The following is a 16,459-nucleotide window of genomic DNA, read 5'->3' as shown; positions in this document are numbered from 1 at the left end:
GGAACAATTTGCCCCTCTGAGGTATTGAAGCATGCTATAAGCACAGGATAATTAGGATAGTGTAGAACAGCCTGAAAGAGACAGATATTTGTCACGTCTGCTGCGCGGCCTGTGTCCGAGAACGTGCGGAGGGTGTCGGGGATTGACAACACAGAGACTCGTTCAATGATATAAAGAAAACTTTAAACAGGCTCCAAAAAGGTTCAAGAAAAACCTCCTAAGAAGAGCTCCCACCAGAGAAGCTTCTGCTCTCTCCTCTCCCCTGGCTGGTTCTGCTCTGACCCAGAGGTGGATGTGTGTGGGTTTTTGAAGGTGCGGTTAGTCTTTGGACAAGGTCGAGGTCAGGGTGGTTTCTGTGGGAAGGCCTTTCCCAGGAACTTATTGTATCATTTTTAGTAAACATGTTTTTACTAAACATTGTCTTACAGCTGCCTACTCCCAGGCAGAAGGGGAAGTGGGTCTCTGCTCAAGGTCTGGTGTTCCCACAATTCACCCCTTTTTATTTTCAAATGAGGCACTCCTGGCTTAGGTCAAGTAGGGTCACCCTCCCTTTCCCGTCTTTGGGGGACCTTGAACCCCTGTTTTAGGTGGGAGGGGTCTTCCCCACAGGTTGCCCGTCATCGGAGATACCCCAACCTTAAATCATCTGTAACCAACCTTCATGGCTATCGGGATTGCCATGGGCTAAGCTAAGCAATACTTGGTTACGGATCTCTTGCCTCTGGAACAAGGCACGTTTGAGCTCGGCATAAAGCCAGAATGCCTACCACCACTGCCACCATTTCCAGGACCCCCATTGACATAGCGCCTCTCCATTACCATACCCATCACCAGATCTGGGCCATAACATTCTACCAGCCTTCGTCTGTTACAAGGGTAACCCGCATGTGATTTACATTTACAATTTGATAAAGTTTCCAATCGTTTCAAGATCTGCTCAGGAAAGCATTTAGAAAGTGCACTTGCACAGATACATTGGGCACAATCATTGATGTTACACATGTAGCATTATGAAAAATATGAACAATAGTTGTCACATTAGGACAAGTTGCATTTCTCCAGAAAAATACACTGGCCTAGTCGTGATTCTAGAAACAGGAACCATCAAGTCTGATATTCCAAGTGACCATGTCCTGTTCAAATACTGAAAAGAGGCTTTTGCCACTCATCATAGTCCATACCAATGTCCAAATGCTTTAAATGGGTCCTTTTTTCTCTGTTGGCTTCATGATGAAAACTCATGGGTCCGGAAGGTTGATGCAGCAGGTCTGTTGAGAAACTGGAAATCTCGAACTGACTGTTTTCTTTCTTTCTTGGGCTGTAGATTCGATGACATCAAGGGTCAGGAACACTGATTTAGGAGATCTCACTCAAACTGGCTTAGGTAGGCTCCCATGGTCTCAGGTCCAGTTTTTCTCTGCTCCATGCATCTCACTAAATGGTCTGACAGCTGCCAAAACTTTATTCTTTTCCTGCAAGAAAACACAAACATGCCCTCAACCCCAAATTAGGGTCTTCTCCACTGTCTAGTGCATGGATGTCTCCATTTGACCTGAGCAATGGTTGCTCAAGTTCCATCATGCCAGAATCTGTCTGAAGCTCACTGGCATTCACATTATAAAATTTTTAAATGAGGAGTGTATTATTTGATGAGTCATGTGGGGACTGGGGACATTATTTCCCCTTTTTTATTTTCTAAAAAAAAGTTTTTTTGAACTGTTGAAGCTGGACCATAACAGTAGAAGGATTTGTCTACCCTCCTTGGTTGACTATCTAGGTAAATTGGGATTACTACTTAGATTATTTGTAGATGCCCATTAAAAAGGACATATCCATTAAATATTTCCCAAAAACTTCTGAAAATCACTCAAAGATTGTAAACTATACTGTGTCCAAATAACTTTTTAAAATTATTTGAAGTCTGTGAGCAGTCTTTCCCAATCTAACCTGTAGAGCTCTCACTAGCTGACAAGGCCTCATTTGCATCTTAAATTTTTCTGTTAAAACATTAACAGACTGGCTGGATGTTCCTTTTGGCTATATATAAAGCAATCTAGGTAGCTTCTTAACTATTTTTTGAAGGGATTTAAGTATCCTTTTAATCATATAAGCAGTTCACACTCACACATTCGCAATCACATTTCATACATACCGGTGTGGCCACACCATACATTCAGAACATACATGCATCTTTCAGTCATCCTTTTTCCCTAGGTCATGATTAGTCTGTTGCAATGAAGCTTCCTTAATTGAAATCTATGTAAAAGAACAACTCCAGCCAATCCTTGAACTAAAAAGGTTAAAAAGTCCTATATGTTTTTATCATTCCTCCATTTGAGCTACAGTCATGGGGTACAGCCGTACCTACTCCTTGTAACTCTGTAGATGCAAGGTAGAGAGGCCAGGCTTTTGGCCAAAAGTTTTTAGAGATGACTCACAAAATAGAACTTAAATGTAAACAAAATTTTCCATTCCATATACCTTTGTCTTTGTCTTTTTCTTTAATTAATACCAGTACCAATTTTTTTTTGAGTCAGGGTTTCTCTGTATTGTTTGGAGGCTGTCCTGGAACTTGCATAAAGGTGTGTTGGGATTAAAGGCGTATGCCGCTGGGAATCTCTTGGATTCCCCTACTTCCTGACCCTGGTATCAGGCTTAGGAGGGGGAAACTCAGAATGTCTAGTTTCTGACTTTTTAATCTCATTGGCAGCAGCCGCTTCCAATGTATTATTGGTGTTATAAAAATTGATGAACAGGGAGCTGGAATGACTAACTGGCATTAACATGGGGGGGAATCCTCACCAACGCCCATATTTCCCTTACCTGAGTGTTCAGCAATGGTTGGATCATCTTTATCATGGTGAGCATTCCTAGTATCTGGAGTAGTATTGGGGTCAACATGCCTGATGCACCGTTCGGGGACCCAAATGGGCTTCTCACTTCCTCGCTTTCACGATCTCGGTGGGACCTCCAATTGTCACGTCTGCTGCGCGGCCTGTGTCCGAGAACGTGCGGAGGGTGTCGGGGATTGACAACACAGAGACTCGTTCAATGATATAAAGAAAACTTTAAACAGGCTCCAAAAAGGTTCAAGAAAAACCTCCTAAGAAGAGCTCCCACCAGAGAAGCTTCTGCTCTCTCCTCTCCCCTGGCTGGTTCTGCTCTGACCCAGAGGTGGATGTGTGTGGGTTTTTGAAGGTGCGGTTAGTCTTTGGACAAGGTCGAGGTCAGGGTGGTTTCTGTGGGAAGGCCTTTCCCAGGAACTTATTGTATCATTTTTAGTAAACATGTTTTTACTAAACATTGTCTTACAGCTGCCTACTCCCAGGCAGAAGGGGAAGTGGCCAGGAACTTATTGTATCGTTTTTAGTAAACATGTTTTTACTAAACATTGTCTTACAGCTGCCTACTCCCAGGCAGAAGGGGAAGTGGGTCTCTGCTCAAGGTCTGGTGTTCCCACAGATATTAGAAGGAAATAATTGTCACAGAAAGATATTCAAATATTTAGGGAGACCTGGTATTTCAAAAAGGAGACACTCAAACCAGTTGAATTACTTAATTATCAGCCCTAGAAAAACTGACAAATCACTAAGAATAAAAACTGAATTAATCTAGGTGGTGGTGCTCACCTTTAATCCCAGCACCTGAGAAACAGAGACAGGTGGATCTCTGTGAGTCTGAGGCCAGGCTCGTCTACAAAGTAAGTTCCAGGACAGCCAGAGTGGTTATACAGAGAAACCCTGTATCAAACACACACACACACACACACACACACCCAACCAAACACAAAACTAAATTGAATTATTAATACACATTTCACTGAAATAAATGCCAAATTGATCAAATATTAAAGTACAAAACTCCACCGTAAGCTAAAAACTTGAGTGAGAAAAACTTCACGTTGCATGGATGTAACAACATCAATGTTGTTTGTATAAACAACATATAAAATAAACTGTGTAAAAAAGGAAATTGATAGAAAAATGTAAAGATGAACAATAAACATATAAAAGCATGCAATTCACTGATAAGGAAACCTAAATCAAATACAGTTGCATTTTTTTTTCCAGAAAATTGCCAGGATTCATGATTCTTTCCAATGATTGCAGGAGCTGGCAGTGCGTGTATTCACACCCTGCTAGGAGAAACAGGGTCATCTTTTGAATAGTATTTGGTAACAAGTGTGGTAACTGTTAAAGGTACACAACCTTAGACACATAACTCTGCCTCTAGAAAATATTCTGAAATAATAAATGTTGATTTATAAGCAAAGGTGCTCATTCTAAAGAAACTAAGTTATTTATCAACAAAAGTATTTGAATCTCTCACATGTGGCTTTACAATGAAATACTATAGAAATCATTATAAAGCCGGGCGGTGGTGGCGAACGCCTTTAATCCCAACATTCGGGAGGCAGAGGCAGGTGGATCTCTGTGAGTTCGAGGCTGGTTGGACCGACAGCCTCGAAAACAATACAGAGAAACCCTGTATCGTAAAAACAAACAAACAAAAAAATAATGACGTAGATTCAAACTCATTAATGATACATTTGGAAATGTTACAATAATAATTATCTCTAGAAATGTTACCAAATAGCAGGCAGGCACTGTTTGACTTTATGCAATAAAAATTAAGCCAGAAAATCCATGCACTGTAAAACGCACTGAAATGTTATTGGTACTTATCACTCCTTGTTCAGGTTATTGTTGAGTTCTGGGCAACATTTGTTTTCTTTCTTTTTTTTTTTTTTTTTTTTTTTTTTGGTTTTTCGAGACAGGGTTTCTCTGTGGCTTTGGAGGCTGTCCTGGAACTCGCTTGGTAGTCCAGGCTGGTCTCGAACTCACAGAGATCTGCCTGCCTCTGCCTCCCGAGTGCTGGGATTAAAGGCGAGCGCCACCAACGTCCGGCTTTGTTTTCTTTCTTAACGTGTTTTCTTTTCAGTGTCTGCAACTTTCGGATAAGAAATTTAGGTAACTTAATCAGAAGAAAGCAAAGTTATTTTCATTTCTACAAAAAAATGTTTTGTTGTTGAGTTGAAATATATTTCAAAATATTCTCTTTCGTCTTCTTTTAGACCTAGCTCCTGGAGGTTCTGACGATTGGATCTATGATTTGGGCATCAAATACTCATTTACGATTGAACTTCGAGATAAAGGCAGATACGGATTTTTGCTACCTGAGAGATACATCAAGCCCACTTGTGCAGAAGCTCTGGCTGCAGTCTCCAAAATAGCTTGGCATGTCATCAGGAACGTTTAATGCCCTTGCCTCTGCTCCGTTTAATCTCAGCAACACTCAATTGTGAACTAGCTTTCTAAGTTTAATCAGTTTCTTTGGTTTTTGTCAAAGAATAAAATACATAACACTTTGAGCTTAAGGGTGCCAATGGTTCATGTGTATTTCAATCTTTTTATTGTAAGGGCTAACTAGGTACTGATCCCCAACATACTCACCCCTTGATTTATGATGGCCACCTATATCAAGCTGTTTTATTATTTGTATGTGTGAATGTGTGCCCCTGCGCGAGTTTAAGCACCTAGTTCGTGCTGGACCCCATAGAAGGCGCTGGGCTCCCGGGAACTGAAGTTACAGGTTATTAGCAGCCACGTGGGTGCTGGGAACCAAACCTGGTCTCTGCAAGAGCAGCAAGGACTCTTAACGGCTGGAGCCGTTTTTTGTAGCCCCTCTTTTTTTGTTGTTTTTGGTTTTTTTTTTTTTTTTTTTTTGGTTTTTCGAGACAGGGTTTCTCTGTATTGTTTTGGAGGCTATCGGTCCAGCCCAGCCTCGAACTCACAGAGATCCGCCTGCCTCTGCCTCCCGAGTGCAGGGATTAAAGGCGTGCGCCACCACCGCCCGGCTTTCTAGCCCCTCTTAAGCAACTTTGATCCCAATTTTATGCAGACCATTGAATCTAAAGCAGCAAAGCAAAGGCAGTTGGAAGCATCTTAGGGATTTCTACTCCAAGATTTCAGTCAATCTCTGCACGTGTTCTTGAAAGCACAATGCGTGTCCAGTTTTTCCTCCAGCTATAGGCCCAGGCAGGGGAAAGGCGGATGACAAACCACCCCAGGCTGTGGTTACGGCCAGTTACAAAGTGGCACTTTACACACTGGAAAACTGTTAAATCGAGAACCTCTCGTTTGATTGAGACTCGCAGCTCTCCGTAGCTGGCTCCCAGCTCCCTTCCCCAAATCTCAGTGGGTAGGAGGTGCACACACCCGGCACTGTCCTCCAGGCTACTGGGGTGTATGGGTGTTGGGGAGAGGGGGCAATAGTCCGGGAGGGGCGGGACTTACTCGCTGACGTCTAATCTGGCGGCCGGAAGCCGCTTGGCCTGTGGCGGAGCGGGGCAAACTAGCGACTTCCGGCAGTGTTTCGCTGCTGCCTGCCCAGCGGCCTGGCACGGTTGTGGCGTTAGTGCGCAGGCCTGCTGCGGCCTCTGTGCTCCTCGTCTGGCGTCCCGAGCTCTCTGGAGCCTGACGAGGATCCGGGCGGCTCCGCTGCTCCCGGTTCCCGGCGTCCGCCCGCCTGCGGAGGGCCGGTTCCTGGGAGCCGCGCGTGCACGTCCTCCTCGTCGTCCTCCCGGGGCCGGGCGCGGGGACAGTGGGCTCCCCAGCTCCTTAGAGCGGAGGCAGCAGGGACGCCCGCGGACTGCCCTTCCTGAGGGTGCTCGGAGACGAGGTAGGCGTGCTGGGAGCTGACGGGGAGAGGCGTCGGGTCGGGCCCAGGCGGGATGCTGACGCCGTGCCCAGCATCCTCTCGCAGCTCCTGCTCCTCGCTGTTCGGAACTCTGCTCCAGCGTCCCGGCCTGCAGGGGCTCCCAGTGCTTAGATGTGTCTGTTGTGGTTCTGGGTCAGGCGGCTGGCGGGCTTGGGTACCCTGGCGCGGTGGGCTCGTTTGTGTGTGGTGAAAGGGTGCAGCCGTTTGTTTTTGGATTTACGTTCTTCGGGTCTTGTAGACCTGTTGGAGAAAGGAGAGTCCAACTTTTGGTTGTTCCTGGTCTTGCTTATTTCCCGGCTATGGTAAATACAACTGGGAGTGTAGGAGCGTTACTTTAACTTTACAGTCCTTAGTCACTTTTGCTATTTATCAGAAGCAGGGGAGGGTAGAATGAAAAGAGTGTATCTGACAGTATCATTTTCTAAGTAGGTTCACATTTGTGTGGCTCGAAAAGTATTGAGTTGACAAGTTTTGGGTGATATTGGTAGGATCTTGTTCGTGAAGGGCAGCATCTTAAGTTAGTTTTATTACGAGTCTTCAGATAGTTTGAAGATTATTATGGACGTGTGGAATCTCTTCTGGTTTTGGGGTTTTTGAGGGAGTTATTTGAGAAGTTTGGAATTTAAAGTCTGGCATTTAAGGTTTTAAAGGTCTATGATATTGGGCAGTGGTGGCGCACATCTTTAGTCCCAGCATTCTAGAGGCAGAGGCAGGTGAATCTCTCTAAGTTCGAGGCCAGCTTGATCTACAGAGCGAATTCCAGGACAGCCGGAGCTACACAGAAAAACCTAAGCAAAACCAAACGACAACAACGAAACAACCATAAACGCCTTAGAAAAGCCCGTGGTATAGTTGCTCAGTTAAGACTAAATGACTCTGGCTCTGTCTTTTTTTTTTTTTTTTTTTTTTTTTTTTGGTTTTTCGAGACAGGGTTTCTCTGTAGCTTTGGAGACTGTCCTGGAACTCACTTTGTACACCAGGCTGGCATCGAACTCACAGAGATCAGCCTGCCTCTGCCTCCCGAGTGCTGGGATTAAAGGCGTGCGCCACCAACGCCCGGCTGGCTCTGTCTTTTTTTTTTTTTTTTTTTTTTGGTTTTTCGAGACAGGGTTTCTCTGTGGCTTTGGAGGCTGTCCTGGAACTCGCTCTGTAGATCAGGCTGGCCTCGAACTCACAGAGATCCGCCTGCCTCTGCCTCCCAAGTGCTGGGATTAAAGACGTGCGCCACCAACGCCCGGCTTGGCTCTGTCATTTTTGTGTTCAGTTTTGCTATGTAATTTTGACATTCCTCGAATACAAGCAACAGTATTTTGCAATACAATGTATAGATTTCCAAACAACTTCGAAATGGCTTCATTGTATCAGATGACAGTTTCAACTGCAGACTTAGCAAGTTGATGTAGGCATGTAGTAGGTTTGTATGAAAACGGTTGTGCTCTGAAACTTGAGTTTTAGTATGACCGTCTGTTAGGCTGCAGTTGTATGAAACACACAGTGACATCCACCCATAGTGGGTGACTCAGATACCCAAATGTACAGAAACTCAAATCCTTCTAGAAAATGATCTTTGAGTATGTCCGCACATTTTGTGCTTCCAATAATCTCTATACTTCTAATGAATAGTATTATGTACATACTATATAAGTAGTTTTGTACTGGATTGCTTAGGAATAATGTAAATAAAGGTTTTTGCACTTTGATGTATTTTTTTCCCCTGAATATTTCAATCCAGGGATATAGGCTTTTTATTTGCTTTCTGTTTACTGGTGATTCAAAATGAACATTAACTTTCGAGATAGGGTTTCTCTGTATTATTTTGGAGGCTGTCCTGGCACTCGCTCTGTAGACCAGGCTGGCCTCGAACTCACAGAGATCCACTTACCTCTGCCTCCCGAGTGCCACCAAGGCCCGGCGAACATTAACTTCTTATTTTGAGTATATACTCTGTCCACAGCCACACCACCCTGAATGCACCTGACCTCAGAAGCGTAGCAGGGTCTGGCCTGGTCAATGCTTGGATTGGAGATGTATACACATACCTACCTCAGTTTGATGTCTCTAATATAAATTTAAAATACTAAAGCACAGTGTAACATATGTCAATACATTTTATTCAGTCATTAGTGTTACATGATTATGAATTTTGAACTTAAACCTAGATCACATCCTCAAGATATTTAACTTTCCAAACTTTGAGTCCAAAATACACGTGGTCTCAAACATTTAGGTTAAGGGGAGTCTCAATTAGCATGTTTTACTGGCAATACTTAACAGGCCTTGGAAGTAATTACTAATTCAAGAAGAGCCAGCTCTGAGATGCTCCTTTCTCAGCTGTGTTCATGGTGTGGAATGTGGAGTAATTGTTCCTGAAGAAGGGGAACAGTTCTCATATTTGAACTTAATGCCCCAGAATTTTATTTTTTAATTGAAAGGAGATGACAGGAGCTATATTTATTGCATTCCAGAGGAGAATAGGTAAAGGAAAATAACTGTATAGTTATTTGGCCTTGGTAACTCTTGTATTTGTGAAAGACGTGATGATATAGGTGATGACAGCGTAAACCAAAGAATGATTTGAATACCAAATGAAGGGACATCTTTAGACAAGAGTCTGTTTACTAGTAAGTTACTGGTTTACAGTCTCTGTGATTGGAAAGACATTGGCATCTACAATTCTGTGTTTGTGTCTGATATTTCTCCTCTACTTTGAAGCATTCATATCTATCTCATTAATAGTTTTGTCCTTTAATCACATCTGCACTCTACTCTTTTGTGATAGTCATCTGTCTTTGAACCCAGCATTTAGGATTGAAGTTTTTGAGCTTTCATATCAGTTGATTACATGGCTTTGAATTACATGGTTTAATATGAAAAAGAAATGTTTTTCTGATGTATATATTTTAAAGTATATTATTTTCTGTGCAAACAGTGTTTATTAATGAAGAATCATAACTGAGTGGCTTCTAATGTTGAGGACAACATTGTATTGTGGACTGCTAGCAGGGATTCTTAGGTGGACAATGTATTAAACATCTGAGACAGGATGCTAATGAAGAAAGGAAAGCCAATTTCAACTTATGGCTTTAGAGATTTATGTCCAGGGTTACATCCATTGCTTTGGGCCTCTTAGGTTGGTGGCACAAGCCAGGAAGTGAAGTGATATAGGGAGAGATGGACAGACAGGCTCTACAATTAATTCCCTCATGAAAGCATCCCTTTGCCTTCTTATTATGCCTTACCCCTTAAACGGTCCACAGCACCTCCTGCTACCACCACCCTGAGGACCAAGCCTTTACTGACAGCCTTTTGGAGGATGGATGGGGCCACTCATCCACATCTTAGCAGATGATCAGAGGTGTTCATTCCAGAACCATGTGGTAGCATGTGCCTCTAATACCAGAGCCTGAGAAGCTGATGCAGGGAAATTAATCCCAGATAGATGGAGACCTTTAATTTTGTTTTTACCTTTTGTGCCTCATGTTTTAGTCCTCTCTGTAATCTAGACCTGCAATCAAAATACAGTGTAATTTCAGGACAAAATACGGCATTGTACGATTCTGAGGCAAAGGGAGAATACATCTTTTACTTCATTGTATTTCCCCTTCATTTGAAGGCTAAGTGGTAGCTAGAAATAAAAATTCCTGGAAATTACCCTGTAGGAGAATCTTTTTCTTAATTTGTTTATTTTATTTTTGATTTATGTATATGGGTGTTTTGTCCAGATGTATGCACGCGTACTACCTGTGTACCTGGTATCTTAGGAGGCCAGAGGAGGGTGTTGGATCCTGTGGAACTGGAGTTATGGGTGGTCGTGAGCTACCATGTGTGTGCTGGGAATTGAACCATGGTTCTCTGCAACATGTTCTTTTAACTGATGAGCCCCTACCGGTGAATGATGAATCTTGAGTTATTCTTCATGCTCTTTGTAAAAGCAATAATTTCTGTTTGTATGGGGAGCAGCTTTTTACTGGTTAGAGTACAAGACTGGAATGTGGCTTATAAATCGGGATTTGTAGTCTTGACTTCATTTGATGTAACATTCCAATGGGATCTAGACATGTAGGATTGGAGAGAAGCTGTGAAGCTGTGCATTCCAGCAACAGGTTAGGGGAGGAGAGTAGCTGATCTAAATGGCGGTGACATCGTGTAGAGAAGAAGTAGAGCAAGGGAGTATTGGGATCCGTTAAAGGACCAAGAAAGGAGATGAAGTCATAAATAGTGTCTACGGTGGTTCTCAACCTTCCTAATGCTGCAACCCTTTAATACGGTTCCTCATGTGGGGTGATCCCCGGCCATTCAATTATTTCATTGTTACTTCATAACTATAATTTTGCTACTGTGGGAGCCCCTACCCACAACTTGTGAACCACTGCTCTAGACGAGCAACTGATAGAATGAATATATATTATATGTGTATGTGATATATGTGTACCACATGTGTGTATATGTATGCATATATATGTGTGATTTATTAGAGTGATTCACAGGCTGTGTCCAGCTTAGCCAGTAATGGCTGTCTCCCAGCAGAAAGTCTGAGAATCCAGTTCAGACCACAGGGCTGGATGTCTCAGCTGGTCTTCAGTATACATTGGAATCCTGAAGAAGTAGGATCTGTTTCCAGAGAAGCAAGAGTGGATCTTCCCACTTCAAAACATCTGGATTTAGGATGGGTCTTTCAACTTCATATAATTCAATCAATTAAAGTCCATCACAGGTGTATTAGCTCCTTAGGTTTTAGTTAATTCCAGATGTAGTCAAGTTAACAACCAAGAATAGCCATCACAAATAGCTTCTTGTATTGGTGGAATGTTATTATTTTTTTTTTGGCAGGAAGGGAAATTGGAAGTAGAGTCACATTGAGGGTAAGAATGTTGGGGACAGAACTAACCTATTTGCACTGATAGTGATGATGGAGGGGAAAATGTAAAGTTCGAAAGTGAGTTTTCTGGAGGTAGTATTGTAGGCTGGGACCATCTACTTATGAGGAAAAAAATTTGCATTCTTTAGGTTCTGAATAGCAAGTTCATCGGGAACTCAGACTCTGTCCAGTTTTATCAAACGGTTGAGAGTCATGATCTGTCCTCATATATTGATTGATAATAAATATAATGGAACTTTAAGATGCATTTTTAACTTCAAACTTTTCTATCCATTTCCCTCTCCCCTACTCCAGGTTTTCGAGACAGGGTTTCTCTGTATAACTCCTGGCTGTCCCAAAACACACTCTGTAGACCAGACCTACTTCTGCCTCCCAAGTGCTAGGGTTAAAGGTGTGAGCCACCACACCTGGCTAACATACATTTACTTCCTATTACCTTCTACATAGATAGAAATTGTATATTGCTGGGTGTTTTTCTCAGTTAATCAAAGCTCTTGTTTCCTAGATCTTTTTCTGCACCACCTCTCTAAGTTTTCTGTTCCTTTCTGTAATCAACTGGAACATGATACAGCTTTGCAGTATCTTCCCCTGCATATTTACTCTTGGACTGAGAATGAGTTCAAGAAAAATTAAAGATACACACTATGTTAATGCTAATATGTTTGGCTTATTTTTTCTCTTTTCTTGGAGAATGACTAATACAACTGATTTTGCTCACCTATGTGACATTCTACACTGTTGTAAAGCATCTTATCACTTCTGAGTTACTTCCCAACTTCTGTTGTATTAAAAAAATGGTTACATTTTATGTTAAAGAGTTAATATAAACTTCCCAATTTAATCCACCTTGATGTATCATTTTATGGCTTCCTCTTCTTGATTTGCCATCTTTTTTGCTTGCCAAACTTTGTTCTTACTCTTTGATTCTTTGTCAGAATGTGACCTGAATGAACTAATTAAATGGAATATTTTATAATCACATTGAATTTTTGTCTTTGATTTTTCTATTCCAGAATATTTTTCCTTTTTTGTTGTTGCTGTTTTTAAAACAAGATTTTACTATTTATTCCAGGCTGGCCTTGAACTCAAAGCAGTGCTCTTGCCTTAGCCTTCTTAGTGCTATAATGGCAGGCATGCCCTGTCACAAACCCAGCTGATGCTGATGTGATTTCACGTCCAGTAATATATGTTTATTTGAAATCATATTAAAGAGCACCTGTGATCTTTATAAAGACTGGTTCAAGTTGCTGGGGATGTAGCTCAGTTAGTAGAGAATGTAGGGAAGCCCTGTATTCAGTCCCTGGGTAGTGAATGGCAGAACAGAGGCAGGAGGATGGGAAGTTAAAGATTGTCCTCTACTGTATATTGAATTTGAGGCTAAAACACACACACACACACACACACACACACACACACACACACACACACAGAGAGAGAGAGAGAGAGACAGAGAGACAGACAGACAGACAGAGACAGACAGACAGAGACAGACAGAGAGAGACAGAGAGACAGAGAGAGACAGAGAGAGAGACAGAGACAGAGAGAGAGAGAGAGGGAGGGAGAGGCTAGTGTATACCAAGCAGAACTTACTGGTTTTAGTTGCCATGGCTCTTTCTAATGATTTGACAAGATTTCCTTGCATGAGACTGTTTTCTTTCTTTTAGTAGATCAGTATCAGTTATTACTTGGTCTAGAATTTGTTTCCTAACATGTGCTGTCATCTGAATTTTTACTTTCAATTCAATAATTGGATTAGCTTTCTGATTATAGTCTTATTTTTAATGCTTTGTTTAGCTTTTTACATACTTTTGTAATTTTTCTTGTTGTTAATAGCAACCCATTCCTTACTTTTAGCACCTTTGTCTTGTATTCCATTATAGAAATATTTGGAAAGTTTTGTTTTTGGTATTACTGAAAAGTTAACTTTCTTGATCAGATTGCCTTTCCGTGACCTCCCCAGCAAAGAATATTTAACTAGCACCCACTTTTCTTCCATACTGTTGTTTGTTTTTGGTTTTTCGAGACAGGGTTTCTCTGTATTGTCTTGGAGGCTGTCCTGGAACTCGCTCTGTAGACCAGGCTGGCCTTGAACTCACAAAGATCTGCCTGCCTCTGCCTCCCAGTGCTGGGATTAAAGGCGTGGGCCACCAACGCTCGGCTTGTTTTTTGTTTTACTTTTGATTTTCTTCTGGACGTGGCCATGCTGTGAACTGGAGATCCTCCTGCCTCAGCTTCCCGAGGGTGGGATTACTGACATGCAGCACCACACCCAGACATTTCCATTCCCATTTGAAGCAGTACTTCTGTAGCCACTTAAACAGTATAAACAGCTGTTTCTACTTGCAGTTAAGATTTCACCTGCTTTTATTTCCCATGTTCTTTGACTTACATATGTTTTTAGTTAACCAATTGTTAGGCTAGCAGTCTTCCCCCTAAAGGATAGGGCTACCAAATTTTACAATAGTTTTTATAATTCACAAAGTAACAATTGTACAGTGTCCAGTACAGAGGAGGTACAGGTCCAGTTCATAGATTCCAGAATTGTTAGACTTAGAAGGCTTGCCATAGCAGGCAGCATATTCACTGGTGTCCTCTTTTGTATCCTGCTCATGCCCTGGCCTCAAGAAAACACTCGTAATTTTAGAGTGTTATCCATAGCTTTGTCTGGTTGTTAAGTTTTAGACTCAGGTGTGTGAAATTGCAAGATTTTACGGTTTTAACTCTCTCTTTTTTTGGTTAAAGTAGTTCAAAATGTCAAAAATTAGGAGGAAGGTCACAGTGGAAAACACCAAGACCATATCTGAGAGTACGTCAAGAAGACCTAGTGTATTTGAGAGACTTGGACCCAGCACTGGCAGCACTGCAGAGGTGAGTTGTCACTACTGTGGACACAGGGAGCTTATTGGAAGGGACTAAGATGTGACTCACTGGCAGAGCCTTCATACAGCCTAACCTGTATGAAGAGGTCCAACCCCTGATCCTGTGTACTGGGGAAACATTTAAGATACTATTTTTGGGGGGGAGGGAGAATTTCAAGACAGGGATTATCTCTGTATTATTTTGGAGCCTGACCTGGAACTTGCTCTGTAGACTAGGCTGGCCTTGAACTCACAGAGATCCACCCGCCTCTGCCACCCCAGTGCTGGAACCTAAGGCATGTGCCACCAACATCCGGCTTGAAATACAGTTATTGAAATACTAATTGCTATTATAAAGGAAAATGGATTGTTTTGACGTGGGGTTGGTTTAGCAAATTTAACTTTAGAATAGAAATGAAAGAGGGGTTAAGGTTTGCAAACTTCTCATTGTTATGTAATGTTTTTGTTTGTTCTATTAAGACAGTGTATTTTGACCCTATCCATGCCCCATTGCAGGAACACCCCCACCTCCCCACACACACTTTCCTGTGGTTTATCCTTCCATTATGGTATTATTATTATTATTATTGGAGTAGCATGTGCTTAACTGGTATTTGGGTTGCTGATTTGATTTTTCCTGGTAGCATCTTTCCTTTAGACATTCACGTAGTAATGTCTGCCTCCTAGACACAGTGCCGTAACTGGCTGAAGACTGGCAGCTGCCTCTATGGAAACACTTGTCGTTTTGTGCATGGCCCTTCACCTCGTGGGAAAGGTTACAGCAGCAGTTACAGAAGGTAAACCAAGAATTCAAGCATTTTCTATAGTATTAAAAATTAACTCTTGCAACTGGGTGTAGAAATCTGAAATTGAACCATATGTCTGGTCAGATTTTCTGTTTTGGGGTAGTCTTAACAGTCAAGATCTTTTAGTTGTTACTTTTAAGATTAATAAAATGTTATCTTTAAAGTATACATGTTTGCATGCCTTGATAAAAGATTTTTTTCAAAATGTATATTCAAATCAGTGCACACCTGTAAGGAGACTGAGTCTGGCGATGAACAGTCCCTAAAACGTTCCCTATTTTATACTACCCCAATTTTGTATTAAATATCTGCTTAAGCAGAACTTGGAGGTGTGAGAATTTACTTTTAGTAAAGTTAGACTACTCATTCTTTTTTTTTTTTTTGGTTTTTCGAGACAGGGTTTCTCTGTGGCTTTGGAGGTTGTCCTGGAACTCGCTTGGTAGTCCAGGCTGGTCTCGAACTCACAAAGATCCACCTGCCTCTGCCTCCCGAGTGCTGGGATTAAAGGCGTGCGCCACCAACGCCCGGCTAGACTACTCATTCTTAATGCAGCAAAATTTAATAAGGTTTGATTGTAATTTTTTAAAGGCATTTTAAATTTGTATCTTCTGCAAGCAGTGTTGTAGAATCTACTTGCCAAACCTGTTAGACCACTGTGTTAATATAAATGTGTTTAGAGGCTGGAACAATAGACCAGTGGTTAAGAGCCCTGACTGCTCTTCTAGAAGACCTGGGTTTAGTTCCCATCACCCACGTGGTGTGTACCAACCATCTGTAGCTCTGTCTCAGGGGATCCAGGCACTAGGTATGCACATGGTGTACAGATACACTTGCAGACAAAACACCCATAACACATCAAGCAAACAAATAATTTTAAGTGTGTTTATTGTGGGTAAACATTGCCTATGCAGAACATAATTTTGTCTTTAACTTGACTTAAACTGAATTTGCATAACAAAGATCTTTTTAGTATTCCTTTGTCCCTTTATGATGATTTTGTAATACTCTTAAAGGCAATAGATAACAATATTTCTTACAGAAATAATTTAATCAGTAAACAGAATTTACCTAGTCCTGAAATTGTGCATGCTGATTGCTTTGTCTTGATGGCCATTGTCTTTCATTTTTAAGGTGTATGAAATATTTTCTTAATTGGTAATATATACAATTACATGTATATGTGGATGGGAATGCTA

General features: G+C 41.7%; 2 protein-coding genes across 4 annotated transcripts in view; both read left to right on the top strand.

The window, feature by feature from the left end:
- Positions 1 to 5,371, top strand: part of Cpb2 (carboxypeptidase B2) — a 41,931-nt gene extending 36,560 nt beyond the window's left edge. Inside the window, exon 11 of the mRNA XM_005070961.4 lies at positions 5,075 to 5,371. Coding sequence (XP_005071018.1) covers positions 5,075 to 5,259 — 185 coding nt within the window. The 3' untranslated portion in view covers positions 5,260 to 5,371. The remainder of the gene's footprint in view (positions 1 to 5,074) is intronic.
- A 983-nt stretch (positions 5,372 to 6,354) lies between these two features.
- The window catches only part of Zc3h13 (zinc finger CCCH-type containing 13), a 70,119-nt gene continuing 60,014 nt past the window's right edge, over positions 6,355 to 16,459 (top strand). Inside the window, exons 1-3 of one of the 3 annotated variants that reach the window (XM_040730194.1) lie at positions 6,355 to 6,681; positions 14,342 to 14,467; positions 15,145 to 15,254. In XM_040730194.1, the coding sequence (XP_040586128.1) occupies positions 14,351 to 14,467; positions 15,145 to 15,254 (227 nt within the window). In that variant the 5' untranslated portion in view covers positions 6,355 to 6,681; positions 14,342 to 14,350. The remainder of the gene's footprint in view (positions 6,682 to 14,341; positions 14,468 to 15,144; positions 15,255 to 16,459) is intronic. The other 2 variants (XM_040730171.1, XM_040730128.1) reach the window with 2 other exon arrangements.

The sequence above is a fragment of the Mesocricetus auratus genome, unplaced genomic scaffold (assembly GCF_017639785.1).
Source record: "Mesocricetus auratus isolate SY011 unplaced genomic scaffold, BCM_Maur_2.0 Super-Scaffold_2245, whole genome shotgun sequence".
NCBI classification, from domain to species: domain Eukaryota; kingdom Metazoa; phylum Chordata; class Mammalia; order Rodentia; family Cricetidae; genus Mesocricetus; species Mesocricetus auratus.
The sequence above is the reverse complement of the archived record's forward strand: the minus strand, read 5'-3'. Positions and strand labels throughout refer to the sequence as shown.